The sequence below is a fragment of the Ursus arctos genome, unplaced genomic scaffold, assembly GCF_023065955.2.
Source record: "Ursus arctos isolate Adak ecotype North America unplaced genomic scaffold, UrsArc2.0 scaffold_34, whole genome shotgun sequence".
NCBI classification, from domain to species: domain Eukaryota; kingdom Metazoa; phylum Chordata; class Mammalia; order Carnivora; family Ursidae; genus Ursus; species Ursus arctos.
The window spans coordinates 10571876-10592773 of NW_026623030.1; the positions used below are offsets into that span (position 1 = coordinate 10571876).

Consider the following 20898-nt stretch of genomic DNA (forward strand, 5'->3'; position numbering starts at 1 on the left):
GTGTTGAATTATTCCTCCCATTTTACTTTCTATGTTTTTCCAATTAAAGAGACCTTCTGAATAAAACTGAGCTTAGAATCTTGATTGGGAAGTAATGAACCTGCCTCTCAAAGGCCCGCCTTTCTTTGCATTCAGAAGAGTACTCAAGATTACAGCAAGCTGGGCTTATTCCATCCATCGGTTCCTTGTAAGAAGTTCCTCAGATCTCAGGCGTTCCTGTCTTTATATTGTAAAGAACCCCTCCCCTGACTGCACTTCATTGTAGTATTTGGAGATGTATATTTTTGGGCATATGGTGAAAGGATTTTTAGCCTTGGTTTTGTGTTGCGTGTTTTTGTCCACCTGTGTTGTGCGCATAGAAGAAAGGAAGGGGATTATTATGGCGTAACTTTGTAAAGTTTTTCTATGACCAGGTGTTCCTCTTGAGCAAGCCCGAAGTTTTAGGATCATCAGAGCTAAACTGCTATGTTTAGACGGATTAGAACAGTGTTTCTTGTTGAGTTCACCCTATGAGCTGGTTTACAACACCTTTCTCTTGTGTTTTCTTGCGGAGCACTTGTAGGCAGCCCGTGCTTGCCTGGGTAGCTGGTGCACACTCACAGTGCCTGGCTTCCCAGCTCGTACGGAGCGCGCTCAGTCCTGCTGGACCAGAACATGCCGCTGGAGGCCTGTTGTCCTAGGAAAGCAGCACATCTGTTTGAAGATGCATTACCACCTAGCACTGCCATTTGTTACGCTGAAGCTCTGTTACACATAGAGCTGATTTACAGGAAAAAGCCCCGGTGGCTTCGGGTTTCAGTCACCTGTTGTGTCAGTGTATGTACATACATTGTAGAATTCTTGTTTTCTTTTCAAACTGCTGATCAAACAACAATACAGCAAGGGAGGGCCCAGATCTTAATTGCCTTTTCCTGCCCAGTGTCCAACACAGGGTCAGTGCTCAGCAGATGGTGGTTTAAATGAATACTGTACCGGAACCCAAACAAGGAAAACCTCCCACTATCCTTACTCTCTAATAACCCACCAACTTTTTAAACTCTTTGTTTGCTTTCAGTTTCTGCTCATCAGCAGGTGGTATTTTCAATAGGCTTCATTTTGCACGCAAACTTTTCTTAAAAATTTCACACATGGTACTTTTTATACCATGTTCTCTTCGTCATTATCTTCCTGTGATTACATAATTGCCCACAAATTATGCACATTGTTTTGCCTGATTATATAGTATGGTTGGTAAGGGTGCAATTTTTTTTCAAAGTTTTCACAGTTTGGAGAAAGACTGCTTTAAGATTTTATTGTGTAAAGTTTCTTGTTTTATTTATTTATTTTTATTTATTTTTTTTAATGATTTTTTATTATATTATGTTAGTCACCATACAGTACATCCCCGGTTTCTGATGTAAAGTTCGATGATTCATTAGTTGAGTATAACACCCAGTGCACCGTGCAATACGTGCCCTCCTTACTACCCATCTTCTTTGTTTTAGATTACCTCTTAGGATGCATTCTTAAAAGGGGATTCTGGGGAAAAGAAGGACCTAAGGAGCTTGGGCTTTGTTGCATATTGCTAGACCGATGCCCTCCCCCCCAAGATTGAGCCAATCCACAGTGTAGCCAGGTGTGTTTACATGTGTCTTTCCCTGCAGCCTCCCTCGGTGGGGTTTAGCATGGACTTGCTTTGATTTTGTTGTGCATTAATCAGCAGTGAGATTGGTGGTTTTTCTTTTCTTTACTATAAACTATGTATATCCCTTAACTTCTGTCATTTCATTCCTGTTTAATCTTTTCTCTGTTGCCTATCATATGGGGACGTTTTAAGAATCCCTTGTTCTTTCTGTCCACTTTGTTGCTCTTCTAGCTTGTTAATTGCCTAAAGGAATTGCCCCAACTCTGCTGCCTCATCATTTCTCAGAATAATTTACGATAGCCAGATTGAACTTTTCTCTACATTGCTACCTACCTGCCCAACAGAATTTATTAAATGATTCCTTTATAGAGCCGGATGTTACTCCTGGCTTGTGTCATATTAAGATCTTAAAAAATGTAAATGTGTTTTTGGAATTTCTTTTCCACTTGTTTTATTCTTCTGGTTTCAGACTAGCATCATGTAGGCTTAATGATTTGTTGTTTTCTAGTATTCTGTTCTATTCTCTTTATTTATTTAAGTAGGCTCCACACCCAGCGTGGTGCTTGAACTGATGACCTTGAGATGAAGAGTCGCATGTTCTACCAGCCAGGCACCCTTACGGCATTCTTTTTCAATCTGGAAGTATGAGAATTCCACTTTCACCCTTTCCTCTCCAACATCTTTCCTCTGCATTTGGTAACTCTATTGTGTGTAAGCACCTAATCCTTACCTTTTTATAATAAGAATAATCGGGGGGCACCTGGCTGGCTCAGTCAGTAGAACATGCAACTCTTGATCTTGGGGTTGTGAGTTCGAGTCCTTTGTTGGGTGTAGAGAATACTTAAAAATAAAATCTTAGAAAAAAAACAAACAAGCAGCGTCTGGGCCTTATAGTTGGTTGGGTGTCCAACTCTTGGTTTCTGCTCAGGTGATGATGTCAGGGTCATGAGATTAAGCCTCGCATCAGGCTCCACACTCAGCATGAATCTGCTTAAGTCTCTCTCTCCCTCTCCCTCTGTCCCTCCCTCTCCCCCACCTCATTCTCTGTCTCTCTAAAATAAATAAATAAATCTTTAAAAAAAAAAAAAAAGCAAGTGTCCTTTATTACATTGCCTTGCAATTTGAAGTAATACTATGTCAGTGAATTTCTGTGTAGAGATTAATACTTGTCATTTGGTAGCCATATGATGAGTTACCTTGAGTTACTTTTAAGAATGGATATAGAATGGTACTTGGCTGGCTCAGTCAGTAGAACATGTGACTCCTGATCTCGGGGCCATGAGTTCGAGCCCCACGTTGGGTATAGGGATTACTTTAAAAAAAAAAAGAAGAAGAAATGGAAAAACATGAAAACCAAACAAAAAGAATGGGTGTAGAATTAACTTTTGCTTACTGTTTTCAGACGGTTTCCTATAGTCTCTTGGATACTTTCTAAAAAATTTAGCTTATAAAACATCTCTTCACCTCTTTGAGATCGGAAATAGAAGTTCTAAGTGGAGGTTTGTAAAGTCAGACGTGGGATATACACAGAGCCATATGTACGTTTCAGTGTAATTCTCCGACGGAGGGAAATGCCAGGGTGAGGACGGACTTGAAGTACTTGCTGCCTTACCCAGCTTCTTACAAGCAACTTCTTGGTTCTTCTGGCACAACAGAACCTGATAGGACAGAGGCTGTTCTTGGTTTTTCTCTACAGAGGGACACCCACTGTAGGAGACTCCAGCTTAGCGTTCTGAGAGCCAGAGCCCTCAGTGGGGAAGTGCTGGTTTAATCCTCGGGCCGTTCCCAGTTGGAAAGTTCCAGCAAACAGCAATGGCCAGCTCCTTTCTGTGTCTGGACAGGTTTCTGTCCCCATTGCTATGACCACAGAGGCGGGAGGGGGGGAGTTATTCAGGTACTTCTAGATTCTAGATCCTGAAAAAAGGTTTAAACTGGGTCTGTTCAAAAAGCAAAGAGAGTTGTCTCTTTTTCTGCACATAGAACGGAAAAAAAATCATCCCTGTGATTCAAGAGAGAAATAGGTGGGGCTATCCTTTTCCATTCCCTCACATAACATTCTAAGCTTAATTCTAGCTACCACACCTTTTAAGAAAATGTCCAGGGGCTGTGGTTTCAGGTAAAGCTCTGTCCCACAGTGACACCCTACCCCGGCTGGCAGCCGCTGGCAGCGGCAAAAGGACAAAAGGAAGGAAGTTTCCCTTTTAAATCCCCAGGATTTTTTTTTTTTTTTTTTTTTTGATGAGATAATATTACAGAGTGAAATGTCTCTCCCGCTGTTAGTTCAGTGTTTGGCTCCGGTGTAACAGTAACCCACTTAGAGGCAGGCAGCCCTTTTGAAGTCATTTTAAACTTTGAGCGGAGTAGAGAGATACTGTAACCCTGGATAAGAGCACCCCCAGCCCGGGTTTCAGTTTTGTCCTTTCAGACGTGTGGAAAGCGCACCAGTATATCTCAAGGATTTTGTCCTGAAAGCTCCTTAAAGAGCTGGTCTTGGTTTCAAAGCTTGGCTTGGTGTCCCATACTCAAGGGAACAGAGTTCTGTTCCTCCAGATACTTAACCTTGTCTGGCATGGTCTTTTGGCTTTGAAGTTCCCATAGATTCTTTGTCCATTAGCAACACAGGGAAGCCGTGATAGCCAAGCTTGTTGGGCTCTGGGAAATTTCAAGAAGGTCCATCTTCATATTTCGGCCTAAAACCAGATGTTTGATATCCGGCACCAGTGACAGTCAGGTGTAGACAGTGTTTGTTGATTGTCCTTTTGCTCTAGCAGTTCCTTGTTTGGAAACACAAGTAGGATATTCATTGCCTCTTCTAGAGGTTATAGGATCTTGGTGTGTCTGGGGGAAGATTGGGGCTTCTCAGAACAGTCACCCTTGTTATTGTGTCTGCCATCTCTATAACACCCAAATCCACGTCACACTCTGGTGCCACCTGGGAGTTATTTTTGGTTGTGGGGGTGGTGAAGGCTGCTGGTTCTTTCTGCACCATGTCTCCCTGAGTCATCCCTGTGCTGTTTCCCAGCCCTCCTCAGCCCCGGCCCTGGACGGCTCCCAGAGCAGCCGTCCCAGCCAGAGTCTCCCTCCGCGGACCCGCTGTCCTCTGCAGGATGCCTCTGGGGTCTCTCTTTGGCCTGATGGAACACTTCCCCACAGGGACCCATAGAATCTGCCGGAACACCTGGAGGAGGGGTCTTCTGTCCAGCAGCGAATAAAGGTTTTACTTAAAATAAGGCATGTATATGTTTATAAAAAGGCAAAGAGTACTTTATGACTTATTATAAAAAAGAGCATTCCTCTGTTCCACCCTTTGGCATCCCTGATTGCTATTCCCAGGGGCAACTATTTTCAATTATTTAGTAGTTTCTTCTGCTATTTGTCTCTGCGAATATTTTTAAAGTCTGTGAATTATTTCTAAGTAATGTGATTATAACTGCTACCTCATACTTTGAGTCCATTGAACACTTTTTTTTTTTTACTTCCTACTGTGGAAAGTGGAGATTTTGTCCTCTTACGCCCCTTCCTCCCTTCCCTTCCTTTCCCCTGTCCCCTTTCCCCCCATCCCATCTCTACGTTTTCCCAGTGTAGCTGCATCACCATTATGGTTGAGATCATGGTTTATATTATTACAGCCATTACTCTTTTCAGCCAGGCCACTCAGGCCATACCCTGCTTATGGCTTATAGTTCTGGTGTAACTTTTCCATTTTTTCTGGAGTTAATAATTGTCCCACCGTGCGCCATTACTTTAGTTTGCTATATGATGATCACTTTTCATTCTCTTATGCAGAACTGTAAAACTCTTGTCAGTACTGTCAAGCCCATTGGGTAATTGACTCAGGTTTTGTTGCTTGTTTTCTTTTTTGGGGGGGGCTGTCCTGCAGCTGGTCCCCTCTGGACTGGTCACCCAGCAGACTGGTTATGGCTGTCATCTTGGGGACATCATTCTCCATTTCTCTTCTCTGTTGGATTCCCCATGCCCTGGAGCCCATGCCTGGCTGGTGCTTGGTTTATTCTCTTGTTTTGTTGGAGCTGACAGCGGCTTCTGAGACAGATGCGGTTGGAAAAACTTAAGGTTTTGCTTTGGGGGGGGCACATCCTCTATTCTTCCCCTCCACCGCCGTTCTGAAGCACTGTCATGAGCCCACCTGAACGAAGGACAGCAGTGTTGTATTCTCTGTGTGTAGAAAGCCTTAGCCACCTCCGCGTGCTCAGCTGCTGGGGTCCCATAGCAGAACCAAGAAGGAACAGCCTTGGCTCCTGTCCATTGTCCATAAATCTTTTCTGTCCCAAGGATGTCTTTGGTGACTTGGTAATCAGTGACTGTAAAGAGCCAGGTTGTTTAAAGTTCATGCAGCGTTTGATTAAATCCTGACGTTTTTGTCCTGGTCCCTCACTTAGCTGAGCCCAGACCCAAGTGGCTTACCAAAAACAAAGCATGAGGCATGGCATCAGGCCTGCCTCCAACCAAAGGCTGTTCTGCCAGCCATCATTTAGTGAGCACCTGCTGAGCACAATGCTCTGGTTGGGGTGAAGGGGGACCCCTGTAAGACTCTCCTTCTAGAAGCAGGTGCCTGTCTTAGAGGGGAGGCTGAACGTACTGTGGCAAGCACCAAACAAAGCATTTGGAGACATGGTGGTGGAAGCAGCTATCGGTATTGGTGCATTTAAGAAAGCAAGCCCTTGGTGGAGTGAAGCTGGTCTCAGAGGACAGAGTATTCTAGGCAAAGGCATAAAGCGTGAGCAAACATGGCAAGTCTAGAGGAAGTGAAGAAGGTGAGGGCTTTTCTACTGACAGAGTATCTACTCTGTTCCTGTGGTTTTGTGTTTCATCTCCTTTAATCCTTTTAGCACCCTGTTAAGGCAGATGATCTTGTCCCCATTTTACAGATGAGAAAATCCAGGTTTATAGAAATTGAGTCATCTGCCCAAGTTGATGTACCTCCTAAGAGGCAGGAGTGAGGTTTAAACACAAGGGTGCCTGATTCCAAAGCTCTCATTCTTTCCATCCCAAAACACCTCTTGGAACAAAATCAGGAGTAAGAGAGCAAGAGCATAGTAATGCAGTGTTCATGAGAACGTCAGACCTCGTGTAAAGGATTAACTGGGTATTTTCCTTTACTTGACTTAAGCAAGAGCATCGAGCATCCCAAAGTTACCGTTCTGATAGCACGAGGCCAAAGTTACAATGCAGGGCACTTTTTCTTTTATAGTCTCACACTTCGATTATAGCTGGTTGGCTGTTTGCACTGTTCTTCCATGGATCCGTCCCAGGAATTTTGCTTGTCTTCTCATTCCAGGCCATCCTTCCCTTTCTACAGCATTCACTGCCCAGTGGGGTTTTGGTCAAGTTCCACTCCGGATTTCCAAGTTTATTCGATTGTTTCTTTATTTTTCAATAGCAGTTCTTTGTAACATCCCTGAGTTCTTAAACACAAGTCAGCCATTCTTACCTTTCTTAAAAATATTAAGGCAAGGGGCGCCTGGGTAGCGCAGTCGTTAAGCGTCTGCCTTCGGCTCAGGGCGTGATCCCGGCGTTCCGGGATCGAGTCCCACATTGGGCTCCTGGGCTGGGAGCCTGCTTCTTCCTCTCCCACTCCCCCTGCTTGTGTTCCCTCTCTCGCTGGCTGTCTCTCTGTCACATAAATAAATTTTAAAAATTTATTAAAAAAAATATTAAGGCAAAAACTAATTAAATTTCAAGTGCCTGATCAGGTAAACTCCACACATTCAAACATTTTAAGAAAATAAACTCAGAGGGGCGCCTGGGTGCGTTGGTCAGTTAAGTGTCCAAGTTTTGGTTTCAGCTTAGGTCATGATCTCAGGGTCTTGAGATCAAGCCCCATGTCTGGGCTCTGTGCTCAGCAGGGAGTCTGAGAGAGCTCGCTCTCTCTCCCTCTCCGTCTGCCCCTCTCCCCCTTAAAAAAATAAAGAAAGAAATCTTTTGAAAAAGAGAAAATAAACTCAGAAATACCTGTAATTTTTAAATGCTCACATGCCACATTAAGTTCAAAGTTAACATGCTCAGACACCATTCACTGAAGTACCCTAAGATTAATCTTGAATGGTTAGCGTTCAGAAGGAGACACAGGTTTTATATGTAGTCACTGCCTGGCATCAACACATATGAATTAACAAGCCTGGTTTTTATGTGACAGCTGTCTGGAGTGATGTTGTGGAAGCGGTGTCTGTCTGGATCTTCAGGAGAATATGTGTGTTTCATATGTAGGACACCCACATTCTCTGTCCATGATTGTTACCCGACCCAGGACTTAGGGATCTTTTTAAAATCAGGGTCTGATATTTCTTAGTAAAGAGTAGAAAGAAATTGTTTGGGGCTTTATCTTGAAAAATGCAATGGAAAATAGTAGTTTATTTTTTAACTTAAATTATAATTGCAGCTATGTATTGATTTCTGGGCATAGACAGAGTGAATCCCATGTGGGCAGTGCTGGGATATTTTCAGCAAAATTGTTTCTCTTATGTTTGATTTCAGCAACAGGATTATCAAAAGTACTTTTTCCAAAATATTAGAGGACTCCCTTACTTTTTCCAAAGTTCTGTCTTAATTCTTTGATCATTCTCTGTGGATCGTCTCTCTTATGGATTTCTTCTTTAATCTTTCACTAGGCTGTTTGCGGTTGGCTTTGAGTGGAATCCTGTTATTGACTAATACGGCTTCTATGGACTCCTTTATATTCTGCTTCAGCTGCTCATTTGCACTTCTAGTTTGCAACTTACTTACAATGTCTAGTCACAATTGTTATTCCAACAATTAGCAAGCAGTTGCCATAAGGAGTAAATAAAATACATAAACATAATAGCATAGTAAATAATTACGAGAAAACCTTCTCTTTTGCTATTCTTTTTTTTTTTTTTAAAGATTTTATTTATTTATGTGACAGAGAGACAGCCAGTGAGAGAGGGAACACAGCAGGGGAAGTCGGAGAGGAAGAAGCAGGCTCCTAGCGGAGGAGCCCGATGTGGGACTCGATCCCAGAACGCCAGGATCATGCCCTGAGCCGAAGGCAGACGCTTCAACGACTGCGCTACCCAGGCGCCCCTCTTTTGCTATTCTTAGACGTGGCATATTTGTTTGCATTTTATGCCTTTGCCTAGAATATTCCATCCTTTGAGACAGGTCACTTCACAGTTGAGTATTTTCATGTTACGGCTACTTGTACTTCCCTATAAGACATTCTGCTGAACTCATAAGTTGGAGCCCTTGGGAAAAGAGAACCCTAGGGTGTAAATGGTTGGAGGTCTGGGGTGGCAGGCATTTCCAGAAGCTGATGCTGTCATCGGGTGAGCTGACAGAGACCCCAATCATTCAGCAGATGGTTCGAAGAGGCCAGTTTTATGGAAGACATCGCTGAGGCTGAATTCATAGGCCCAGGAGTTGGGCACCTGGAAATGTAAGCTGGAATAAAGAACTCAGGAGAGAAAGCACCGAGGGTGGCGTGGGGAAGGCGGCAGAGATGTGAGATAGGTTTTCAATCCGCTGAGATGTGATTTTGGTGGCCTCTTTACCCTCCACGGGGAAATAAACAACCCACGCCAACGGATCGCACCCACTGGCACTTGAGAAAAATTCCTTTTGGTTTTTAAGTCTTTGATCCATGTTCAGAAGTCAACACCCTTGACAGGGCTGCCATTTGGAGCTGCTAACAGTCCCCGCAGTGTCAGTGGAAGATTTGATTGGGCGTCTTGGAGGAGAACGGGAGGGTGTGACCGCAGAGGAGGGAGAGAGCGCCTGGCACAACGTGTGGCCCAGGGCACAGGGCCTGACAGCCTCCAGGGGACCCAGACCAGCGGGTGTGTTTGAGGCTTACATAGTTCAGATTTCTGCATGCCTGCGGACGCACTCTTGACATGCCTCTCCTGGCATGTGGCTCCTTCACAGCATAAGCCTCCGGTCTGGTCATGGTCGCTTCCTCCTCACCAGGGCTGTAAAGGGCCAGGCTTGGGCATCTCCTACTTCTGCTGTTCTCGGCTCCCTTCCTCTTCCCACATCCCACCTGCCCTCCCAGGCCACCCCTTCTCTCAAGCTGCCCGTGACTGTTCCTCCATTCTTTCCAGCATACCCCTTACTCTTTGCACTGTGGGTGTTAAGCATTTAAAGGCATTTAGCTTTGCCTGAATCTCATTGCCTTTAGGGTTAAGGTCTCATGCATATATCTGTGTTCTCACTAACTTAGCGTTTCTCTAAATGTGTCCCCATGAAACAGCGTGATTGTAGTATACTCAAAATGGGCTTATAATCAAAGGGTTGGAAATGCTGGTGTTTGCAAAGGTTGAAAACCTTTTGTTTTTTAAACTATAGGCCTCTGCAAAGCTTTAATTTCCGAAACCAAATCCTGAATTCCTATGGAATGTTCCTCAGTGTTAGTTACTTGTACAAGACTCTGTTTTTAATCTCTCAAGCATAGTGTCCTGCAGGACATGGTTTCCAGAAGGGCTGCTGTAATTGGCTTAGGCTCTGGAAGGGTGGGAACCACATTGTCCTCCACTGTGGATCCCCACGTTAGCTGAGTGCAGTCATATCTGAGTAAACTCTTGGGACATTGTTTAAAAACTTTTTTATTGTTGGAAAAATTTATATATAATTTAAGTCATTTTAAGGGATACGATTCAGAGGAATTTAGTATATTCACAGTGTGCATCCATCACCGTCCTCTGATTCCAGAACATTTTCGTTACCCCAAGAGGAAACCCTGGCCCCATCAAGCAGTCACTCCCCAGCAATCACAAATCTGCTTTCTGTTCCTATGGATTTGCCTGTTCTGGACAATCTCCTATCCGTGGAACCGTAGATACAAGGTCTTAGACCTGCAGCATACCTCTGCTCCCCCAATGTAGCTCTTCTTCACTGGCCAAACCTCATTCATGTGTAAGTAACAAAAACCAGCTCTCCACCTGGAAACCTCCAAGTCATGTGGCCAGGTTAAAAATACCATGGACTGCTGTGGGAAAGGGTCAGTGGTGTGGTTGCCATTGCCATGATTGGGCCTGGGATTTTAGGACGTCCACTTGAACCAGGCAGGGAGCCCCTTCCTGGTGGGGGAGGTGACAGGCTGTTGGCACAATTGGCTTATCACCCTCGCCCATGCCCTCTCCAGTCAGAGGTCTGCATTCAGGCGGCTCGTCATTTAATAAAACCACCAAACGTGCTAGAGTGGCCTGGGTTCTTCAGGGGCGGAATCTTCATTTGTCTTCTGGGCACGATCATCAAGCCTGAGGACTCAGGCAAATATTGGATGTCCCGGGGCTGTCTGTCTCACGCGTTGGAATTCGCAGGGGATGGGTTATTCCTCACCTGCCAGAGAGAACTGCTGGCCGCCCCTGTAGCACCCTGTGGCCACCCGCCTCATGGGCTTGTGCAGCCCCCTCCTGTTGCTCCATCGAATTGCCAGGATTCTCTCATTGTCTGGGCTGCACCCTTCACTCCTCCACTTTTTTTTTTTTTTAAGATTTTATTTATTTATTCGACAGAGATAGAGACAGCCAGCGAGAGAGGGAGCACAAGCAGGGGGAGTGGGAGAGGAAGAAGCAGGCTCATAGCAGAAGAGCCTGATGTGGGGCTCGATCCCAGATCGCCGGGATCATGCCCTGAGCCGAAGGCAGACACTTAACCGCTGTGCCACCCAGGCGCCCCTCACTCCTCCACTCTTGATGCCTCTCGAGGCCGGGCGCACCACTGTGCAGCCCGTCTGCCTGGAGTAACTGTTTTCAGTGCGCCATTCTTCCGCCCAAGAACCTGTATTGTCTTGGTGTCCAAACCCCCTTTCTAGTTTTAGCCTGTCTCTCTCCTTCTCGATGTAGACTGTGGTCCTTCATACTTATCAGACAGGTCTTGTTCCTCTTCCCCCTCCAGCCTCTGGCTCCTCCACCCCAGCCTGGGAACCACTGCCTGCTCTCCTTTTTCCTTGACCAGTGTGGCTCTTCCTTGACGCTTGGCTCACAGCTCAGCACTCACACAGGGCTTTCCTGAACATTCCAGCTGCTCTTGCTGCCTACACTACGTTCATATTGCAACTCTAGTACCACAGAATTTAGAGCTCGCAACATTTTTTCCTCAAGATTTAATCATTTGGTCTTTCCCTCCCGGTCAGATGACTAGGTCTTAGAGGAAGGGATGGTAAAGTTAAGCAAGTGGAGTGGGGAAGCACCAGACTGCGAATCTGAGGGCCAGGTCAGCTGTGGGTGCAGCCACGCACTGGCTCTGTTGTCTTGGAAAAGCTACTTCTCTTGGACTTCCGTTCTTACCTATAAAATGAGTGGGGGATAAAGAGAATGCTTTAGTTTCCTATTTGTTCCTCTAAGAAGTTGCAGTAAACTTAGTGGCTTAAAGCAACACAAATTCATTCTCTTAGCGTTCTGGAGGTCAGAAGTCGGAAATGGCTCTGTAGGTGACATTCCTCTTGGAGGCTCTAGGGAGACTCTGTTTCTTGTCTTTTCCAGCTTTTGCAGGCCAGCCTTGGAGGATATCATTCTGTCAACCACAGTGGGGTCTTAGGTCTCTGGTGTTCGAGTTACGTAAAGACTTCAGCACTGGGTTAGACTCATTAATTTCTTGATAAGTTAGTTTATCTACAAGGATTTCCTCTTCTCAGATTGTTACTGGGGATTCTAGAGCCGGATAAGACTCATTGATAGAACTGTGAGCGCGGACTTCAGGATTATTCTTAGACTTCCACCGACTGCACTTTTACTGGCAAAAAATTGGTGATGCTCTTTTTCCCGTTTTTGATTTCCTGCTTTGCCCGTTTTGAAGAAATCCTCAAAGAATTTCACCCGTTCCCCAGTAGCCAGGGGTGGCCTTTTAAACAGCTTGTTAATTATACTGGTGATTCTGCCGTATGTCTGGTGGTCTTTCCATAAATTCCTGAATGTGTTTCCAGGTCCTCCTGCATAACTTGCCGTAGATGTGGTGCTAAGGTTTAGAAGCCAAATATTCTAGGATAACTAACCTAGCTAATTTCATCTGTAACTGCTGCTAAATATTACGGTATTTCACAGGAATTTAGATGGGCATTTATATGGGAGTTATGTGATTTCTCTTGCCGTGCGTCGGATTGGCTGGTGTCCACCTTGCGTGGCGACCACTTAGAAAGCAGTGAGAAAGCGGGGTGCTTGGCCGGCTCGGTCAGCGGAGCATGCGCCTCTTGATCTCGGGGTCATGGGTTTGTGCCCCACATTCACTGTAGAGATGACTTAAATAAATAAACTTAAAAAAAAAAAAAGGGCAGTGAGAAAGCATCTGTAAAATCCACCCCCCCCATTTAATTTTAAGTTTTGAAATTACTTTTCGTTACTGAGTCTGAGACATTTACAGTGTGGGTCAAGCCCATCTACAGCCTACGTATTGAAGCTTTCTTTCTACTTCGCCTCCTAGATGCACCCACTGGGCCTGTGTAATAACAACGATGAAGAGGACTTGTATGAATACGGCTGGGTAGGCGTGGTGAAGCTGGAACAGCCAGAATTGGACCCGAAACCATGCCTCACTGTCCTGGGCAAGGTAAGCTCCAGGCCCTCTGAATCACTCCGCTTCCGACTGGTATTCTCTGCTTTCCCATTTCCTCAGTTCCTCGCCTAGTTGGTTACAGAGAAGAGCCGTGCAGGCACAGCAGTCTTTCCCAGCTGAATCGTGCGGGATGAGGACTCAGACATGTCCTGTGGTGGCCCCTCTGGGGGGCTTCCGAGCTTGGACTCTGATGGGAGCCTACCAGGCTCAGAGTCGGCTCCACGTCTAGTCACTCTGTGACTTGAGGCAAGTCACTTCCCCTCAAGGAGTCTCAGTTTCTTACCTGTGAAATGGGTTAATAATAGAGATTCACAATACCTTCAACCCTTGGGGACAGAGCTTTCAGAAATCTGAGATTTGGGGAGTTTAGAAAGGTATTAAGGCTCTACATATTTTATGTTAAGTGACCCCCAGGAGGTCTGTGGCCGTTCTCAGTAATTAAACACACTCATATTTGTGTAGCAAACGATATGGATAGTCACATTAAGTGGGATAACTAAAATCGAAATAGCCTCATGTGAGTTCAGGGCAGCTTTGCCTCTAAATGAGTTCAGGTCCATTAAGTTTTGCTGCCAAGTAAGTTATGGAAAAACTTCTGGGTTTTAGAGCTTTTTTGGTTTCAGAATGGCAGATAGCAATTATGGTCCTATATTAGAACTTACCTCATAGGATGGTTAGGAGGTGAGATGAGATGCAGACAGCCCGCAGAGTAAGCTCTCAAAAAATGTTTGCTGCCATTGGCTGCTGTCATCCCGCGTAGAAGTACTAAAAAAGACTCGTGAGCCGAGAGGGGTCAGCATTATCTCTGGCTGCAGGGTTAAGATAGAAATAAATTTATTTGGGGAAACTATGCATCAATGATCTTAAAATATGACAGATGACAATCTGTTGTAAACTGGATCATTTTGTTAAAGGGAAAGGTTTAGAGAAAGTTATTAGCATTTTAGTTGGAGAAAAGGTGGTCTCTCCTAAGGATAGTATGAGTGCCTGGATATATATATATATATTTTTAATAATCTCAGAAGCTGCCGTCTAGGTACCATGAGGAGACAGCTGGGAAAAAAACAGTCCTGATTCCTGACCTCTTGAGGACCCAGGCGAGAGAAGAGGTGGTTTTGAGGCAGGGTGCGTAACGGGGAGCCTTTCTTGGGCTTGAAGATGTCCCAGCCAGAGTCTCCTGAAAGACTTTCGATCCAGGAGACTGTTACAGGTCTCATCTGTGATTTTCATGTCCCACTTGTCTTCCGAAGCTTCTGCACGCTTGTCAAGCTCTCCGGCTCTTTTATAGGGGGGAAAAAACCAACCCAGGAATTATTACCTGTTTGGTTTACAGTTCATGAAGTCAAATCAAGGTGTTTTAGGTGACCCAGGCCCTGATACTTCATCGTTTAAATAGTTGGCCAGAACTGCTTCATGATGTGAGGAGAGCAGCGACCCCTGTGAGAATACGTCAGTGTTTTCCTAGGAGAAAGGCCAGCTACATCCAAAGGTTAGGAACACTGCCTTCCTTGTAGGTAGTACACTCCTCGTATAATATTTTCTCCTCAGCAACTTGGCCTGATTTGCTTTGCCCCCGTCCAGTGGAGCTGTACCTTTTGTGTCTCTAAGTGGGTTAGAACAGGGCTCCCAGGGACGCCCCATTGTTCTTCCATGGCTTAGTGGTGTTGAAGTCACTCAGAGAACCCAACTGTTTCTTTCTCTACCTGGAACAACCTTGTAGCGGTTTTGCTTGAAGAGTTTTGTACGGTTTGGCCTGCTAGCCTGCAAAGCCGGGGGGAATAAAAACCCTAGACATATATTGAATCATTAAGTGCTTCTCGGGTTTATTCATTCACCAAATATTTATCGAATGCAGAAGCTAAGCGTGCGGTCCCACCTGCTTGCAAGCAACAGCCCTCTCCCCCCCCCCCCCCCCCACGTTTCTGTTTGGAAAGGCTGTGTGGTGGCCAGGCAGTATTTACACGTGGTTAGTTTCTGAAATTTGGCTTAACACCTGAGTAAAATCATTAGCAAAAATGCTTGGGCCGGACAAAGCAAGACAGTTTCACGTTTGTTTAGAGCCCGGGTCTGTACAGGAGCTGTGATGACTCATACAGCACCCCCCCCACCCCCGCTTTCCTTTTTTTCTTTCTCCCTTCCTTCCTTCCTTCCTCTTTCTTTTCCTTTCTCATTTTAAAGTGTAATTGTTCTCAGCTTCGATTTTATTAACTTTGCTAACTGCACTTTCCCTTTTTTTTGAGCCCCTAGCAAGAGACTAGGATAGAGAAAAGCGAAGTGATCCTTGTGGGCAGTCCTGTCTCCTGCAGATAGCTTGCTTTTTCTCTCATTTCTTCGCTCTCGGTGGCTATGGCAAGAAGGCGGTGGGCAGTGGAGAAAAGCACAAAAGGAAGAAACTGTAGCCAAGTCAACGTGGGGGTGGGAGGAGGGACTCCTCCATATAGATGTTGAGACTTGCTGAAAACCACTGAAGGGAGGACTCTGTCAGGCATTCGGAAAAGCCTGTGGGAGAACGGGGGAGGGCCAGACACAGACCCCTCTCCCTCCCCCACCCTCCACCCTCGTCACCTACCCGCCCACAGAAAATGCCATGGGGCGAAATGTTGAAACAAGAGAGGAATGTCCTAAATTAAAAAACTGTAAATGCCTCTCCAGGAGTTCAAATAAAGTTTCATTTTAAAAGCAAAAGACATAAACTCATCACCTTGGTTTATTACTGAATGCTTTTGAACCCCTCAGAAGGGAACACTATAAACTCATGAGAGAAAAATGATTTATGATCCCCTCCTTATAATCTTTTCGATTCTGCAGGAGGCAGGGCAGACAGTAGGATCAGCTAGGGAGGCAGAGTTGGGGTGAGAGGGAGCCCCCCACGGGGATATAGCCAGCAAGGGCACCAGGCCAGGCCCTGCATCACACCAGGCGAGGAACAAATCTCTCGGCTTTCTGGGCCTCTCTTTTTCACTTCATATTAAGAGGATGTTATGGGCTCCTTACTCTTCCAATATTTTTAGCTTCTGTGTCTTTTAAAATCTTCCCTTGAGGTTCTAGTTTGAGGAGATTCTCTTTGCATCATTGAAAGGCAGACGTGGTTACCTGTGACAGTTTAAGTGCTAGGAAATTAAAATAGAATAAAATGACATTTCTGAGGCGCTTGCTGCTGAAAGTAAGGGTCTTAAACCAACCCCAAAGTGCAGGAATCTATGTTTATGCCCTGGGCATTTTAACCCTTCAATTCAAACAGTGTTTATTAAGCATCTTATGGGACGGGGAAGAAGTTTGAAGGTTGACTTTCCTGGCTTCGGTTCCTGTGACCCGTCCATGTAATGGAGGGTCTCATGGCAGGAACACACAGGACGAGATGGAGTTTCTAACAAAGCCCGCCTGGCCCAGATTCCAGAAATGGAGGCAGAATAAACCTCCTCTCCCCCTCCTCCCCCGTTGGAGTGGAGCCGTAGGGAGGGTGTTGAAAGACAGTCCGGTCAACAGGCGTGGACTGGCTCTTTCTGGTCCCTAGGAGGACAGTGGGAGGCAATTCATGAAAAGACAAGGAAGGCAGGTAATTTCAGGGCAAAGAGACCCAGCTCTGGCAGTGACCTCAGAAAGGTAACTTCAGTTCGGGGGCCCTTGGGCTCCTCCTTGGGGATTGTGCTGCCTTTGTCATCGCGTTGGGAGTCCTGCAAGATGTTTGGGGAGAACGCCTGTCGGGAACGTAAAAGCAGCCGTCATGTGTTGGGTGCTCGCTGAGCGCTAGGAGCTTTCCACGCAGCATCTTTCATTGTCAGACTGACTCTGAGAGCGTGTCCAGATTCCCGTTTTACAACGAGGAAATCGAGTCCCAGAGACATTCTCTATGTAACCTAAGACCAAACGGCTCCCAAGTAGCTGACCTGAGATCTGAGATAAAGACCGTTCTACTGCCTCATCCATGTTAGTTTCTTCCCCTTGCCCCCTGTTGTCTTCACCAGTTAGTAAATAAAAACCAGGTGCTCTCCTGTAGCTACTGGCTTGGTTAGGGCTGTTGGTTCCACTTAACAGAGACCCAGCTTGAACTGCGTTGAGCCAAAAAGGGATGGGCTCTTGAGGCTCCTGGGTGGCATCAGGGAACCCGTGAGAGGTGCTGCCAGTCTTCTAGAACAGCCGACTCTGGGGCTCAGTGCCAGTGGCTCCTTCCCAAGTCTTCTGTATACCTGCTTTTATTCCTCTCTCTCTCTTTGCACCTGCTGGGTAGGAGACATAGCCCCCCAGTATCCCTGGGCCTGACACTCTCTTGGTTTCGAGCCTGAAGGATTCCAGAAAAAGGATTCATTGGCCCATCTTGGATCTGGTGGTCACTTTTAGTCTGGACAGCTGTGATCTGGGTCTGGGAACGCACAAAACTTAGCTTCCAGCCCAGCCATGTGTGCGGAGTGGGAGGAAGAAGTGCTCTCCAGAAGAAAGCTGGTGGGGGGCAGTGCTGGCTACCATCCTTAAACAGCCCCCTTGTAGCCACCAGGTCATATATGGGATCATTAACCAGTGGGTGATGTCCTCCATTTATCCTGAGTCATTCAGGCAGGCACCGAGGGGAAGGGACTTCTCTGGTTCCCGTGTACTATGAAGAGTTCGTTCCTCTCCTTGCCCTGAGCCGAGGCCTAATCCCTAGTACAGACAGTAATTGTGAGGAGAGAAGAGTCCATCGGGCAGGAGGGGTCAGATGGGTTTCACAGAGAGGGGCTGTATGAGTCCGGGAGAGATGGGGGAATAAGCTCCAGGGAGAGGGCAGAAAGCAAGCAAGCAAGCAGTTCTTCAAGAGGCATTGAAAGTTGCTGGGAAAGGAAGAGGCTTTCAGGTTAAGGAGTGTAGTCTTCATTCCTTAGTCTGGTTGGAGAGGGAAGGATCAGGTTATTCTTCGCTGGTGGGTGTTTCTGGGAAGTGAGTGGTGCCCAGACGTCAGTTCTCGTCAATGCTTTGGTGAGGTTCAAGCCAGTGGCATTGCTGAGGACACCTCTGTTTGCCTTCTTATTTCCCCAGTCTGTTCACCTGCTCTTTTTGTGTTTTCACATTTAGGCAAAGGTGACGTGTAGAGGCAGTGTGGCCAATAGTGTGTGCCAGGGTGGAAAGCTGCTCTGGTCTATAATCCCAGCTCTTCTGATAGGCAGCGGGGCACCCAGAAGGAGGGATGGGGGGAAGACTGAACCCTTACGTTCCCTCCACCAACCCACATCCAGCCCTCAGAGTGTCTTGGTAACTGCTTCGCAAAGAATGAATAAAGACCCTAGAAGCCAAAGTGACTGGAAAGTTAGAAAAAAGAGTCAAAGGAACTTAATTTTCTCAGGATGGTTGGGAGGAGAGGGAGCCTATCATGGTTGGGACTTGGGTTTAGACATCAGACTGACTTGAATTTAAGCTCCAGTTCCAACCCTATAATCCTTGTGACCTGACCCGTCCTTGGGCCCCTCGGCACGTTTCCATGTCCTCAGTGGGAACAGCACCTAAAGGAGACAGTGTGTGTCAGGTGCTGGTCATGGTACAACTGGAAACACTAAATAAAACATAAGCCCCCGTGGCCCATCTTCTCCCTCCCGTGTTCCCCTTCAGTTTCTTTCAGTGCTCAAAATGCTATTACTTAAATAGTCAGCGGTGGTTGCCAGGGGCTGCGGAGAGGGAAAGATGAGGAGTTCAGTGGGGACAGAGTTTCAGGAAGAAGATGAGAAAGTTCTGGAGGTGGAGAGTGGTGACGGTGGCACAAATCCGTTAATGTACTTAATGCCACTGGATTGTACACTTAAGAATAGTTAAAATGGTAAGTTTTATGTTATGTATGTTTTCCCACAGTAAAGAAAAAGTGTATTACTTCAGCATTTCACAGTATATGAAGTTTAATGGCAGTGGGTATAAAGGAAGCATTTCATTCCTGATGCGATGGCGCATAATCCCATCACGAGTGCTTATTGCTTCTGCTGGGGTCCTGGGGGAAAGCAAACCTGGCATCTCATAAGATGTGTTCTAGAGGATCCAGGAGCAGTGAGGACAGAGACCGTATCCCCCTTTGTACATCAGGCTACCCCCAGGAAAATTTCTTTCAAAGAGCGACTCCCGCAGTAGGGAATTCAGGAAAAACAGATTTCTTTGTATTCTCTTTTCACACTATAGCGGAAAGCAGGAAAATGACACTAACTGCAATCCAAAGATGCTTGAGTTTCTTCACCAAATATTAAGCAGACCCTGATATATAATACAGTGATAGGCAGTAGCTGGTGCTTAATGGACGAGGAATAATCCAGAAAGGGCACCGTCACCCCATGATGATGAATGGCCAAGCCTTTCTGCACTGGCTGGGGCTTTTCTTTTCTGGGCATTTCACTGGTGAAAGTCAAAGCTGGTAAAATCATGCTATAGGGGTTGATCTAGCCCGGCAGTTCTCGCAGTGTGGTCAGGGGACCCTTCGGGATTCCCACAGATGGCCCCACAAGACCAGAGCTGTTTTCATAATAACACTAAGATGTCACTTGGTGAATCTCTCATCCCCTCACAAGTGTATGGTGCGGTTCTCCAGAGGCATTGTTTTGCGTGGTGACTTCATCGTTCTGTCAGCTAAGGGAAGCTATGCTCGTATATTCCGTGTTTTAAGGATTTCTCAGTTTTGGGGCACTTGGCTGACTCAGTTGGTAATGCATGTGACTCTTGATCTCAAGGCGGTGAGTTTGACCCCACATTGGGTATAGAATTTACTTAAAAATAAATATTTTTCGGTTTTAATTCTTAATATGGTAAATATCAATAGATACAAACCCACAGAAACAGAAGTTCTGAATGGGGTTCTGAATGTTTGAGAATATAAGAGGAGACCTGAGATTTGAGTGCACTGAACCAGCATGACATCCCCACCGTAAGATCATCAGAGCTAGAGCTTGGCTGAGGGAAAAGCCGTGTTGTCAGATTAGTAGAGGGGCACTTGGGTGGCTCAGTCGGTTAAGCCTCTGACTCTCGATTTCGGCTCAGGTCATGATCTCAGGGTCATGGGATTGAGACCCTCATCGGGCTCTGCAATGGGCGTGGAGCCAGCTTAAGATTCTCTCTCTCCTTTCCTTTTGCCCCCCTCCCCACTGCGCTCATTCTCTCTCTCTAAAAAAAAAATAAAAATAAAAAATGAAGTTAGCAGAAATGAGCAGAAACTAGAGGACGATGCAGTAACTAGAGGTGAATGTGTTGTCATGAAATTATTCCGTAGTATCGGAGTCCGAAGAGTGTAGGTTCTGAAGTTTATAAAATTAGAATAAAACCGATAGGCTGCTGTTTTCCATATTTAGTAACAACTAAACAATGAATTTTAAGAACTTAAGTAAAAAAGATCTTACTATTTTGAGGCTTGCTTTGGGGTATAACCTTCAGCCTTGACCTTCGATAACAAGGCTTAACTAGATAGGCCTTTGCTTAAGGCGAAAACGTGTGGGAACATGAGTCAAACTGCAGGGTTGTTCAAGAGCCTGTGGGTGTGTGTGTGGTGGGCGGGGGGGACTTATCCTTCAGCCTGCCCTTCTCACTGGGGATTTGGGTCACAGACATGCATTTCCTCAGGTACCTGAGTGCCCTGGTCCATAGGCCAAGCTCCGCTCAGCACTCCTGAGTGTGAGATTCCCGTCTCCAGCGGGATGGTGGGACTGGGGTCTGACTCGCTGTGGGAAAGGGGAGAAGGCGGGAGACTTAACAGGGTCTCGGGTGGCTGCTCCCCCGAAACAGGTGTTGGCCTCCTCCATTCAGGAAAGCGCATG

The 20898-nt window shown here is 46.0% G+C and overlaps 1 protein-coding gene across 1 annotated transcript in view; it reads left to right on the forward strand.

Moving 5' to 3' along the window:
* ZNRF3 (zinc and ring finger 3) overlaps positions 1–20898 on the forward strand; it is a 151274-nt gene that overhangs the window by 77864 nt on the left and 52512 nt on the right. Inside the window, exon 2 of the mRNA XM_026484729.4 lies at positions 13016–13141. Coding sequence (XP_026340514.2) covers positions 13016–13141 — 126 coding nt within the window. The remainder of the gene's footprint in view (positions 1–13015; positions 13142–20898) is intronic.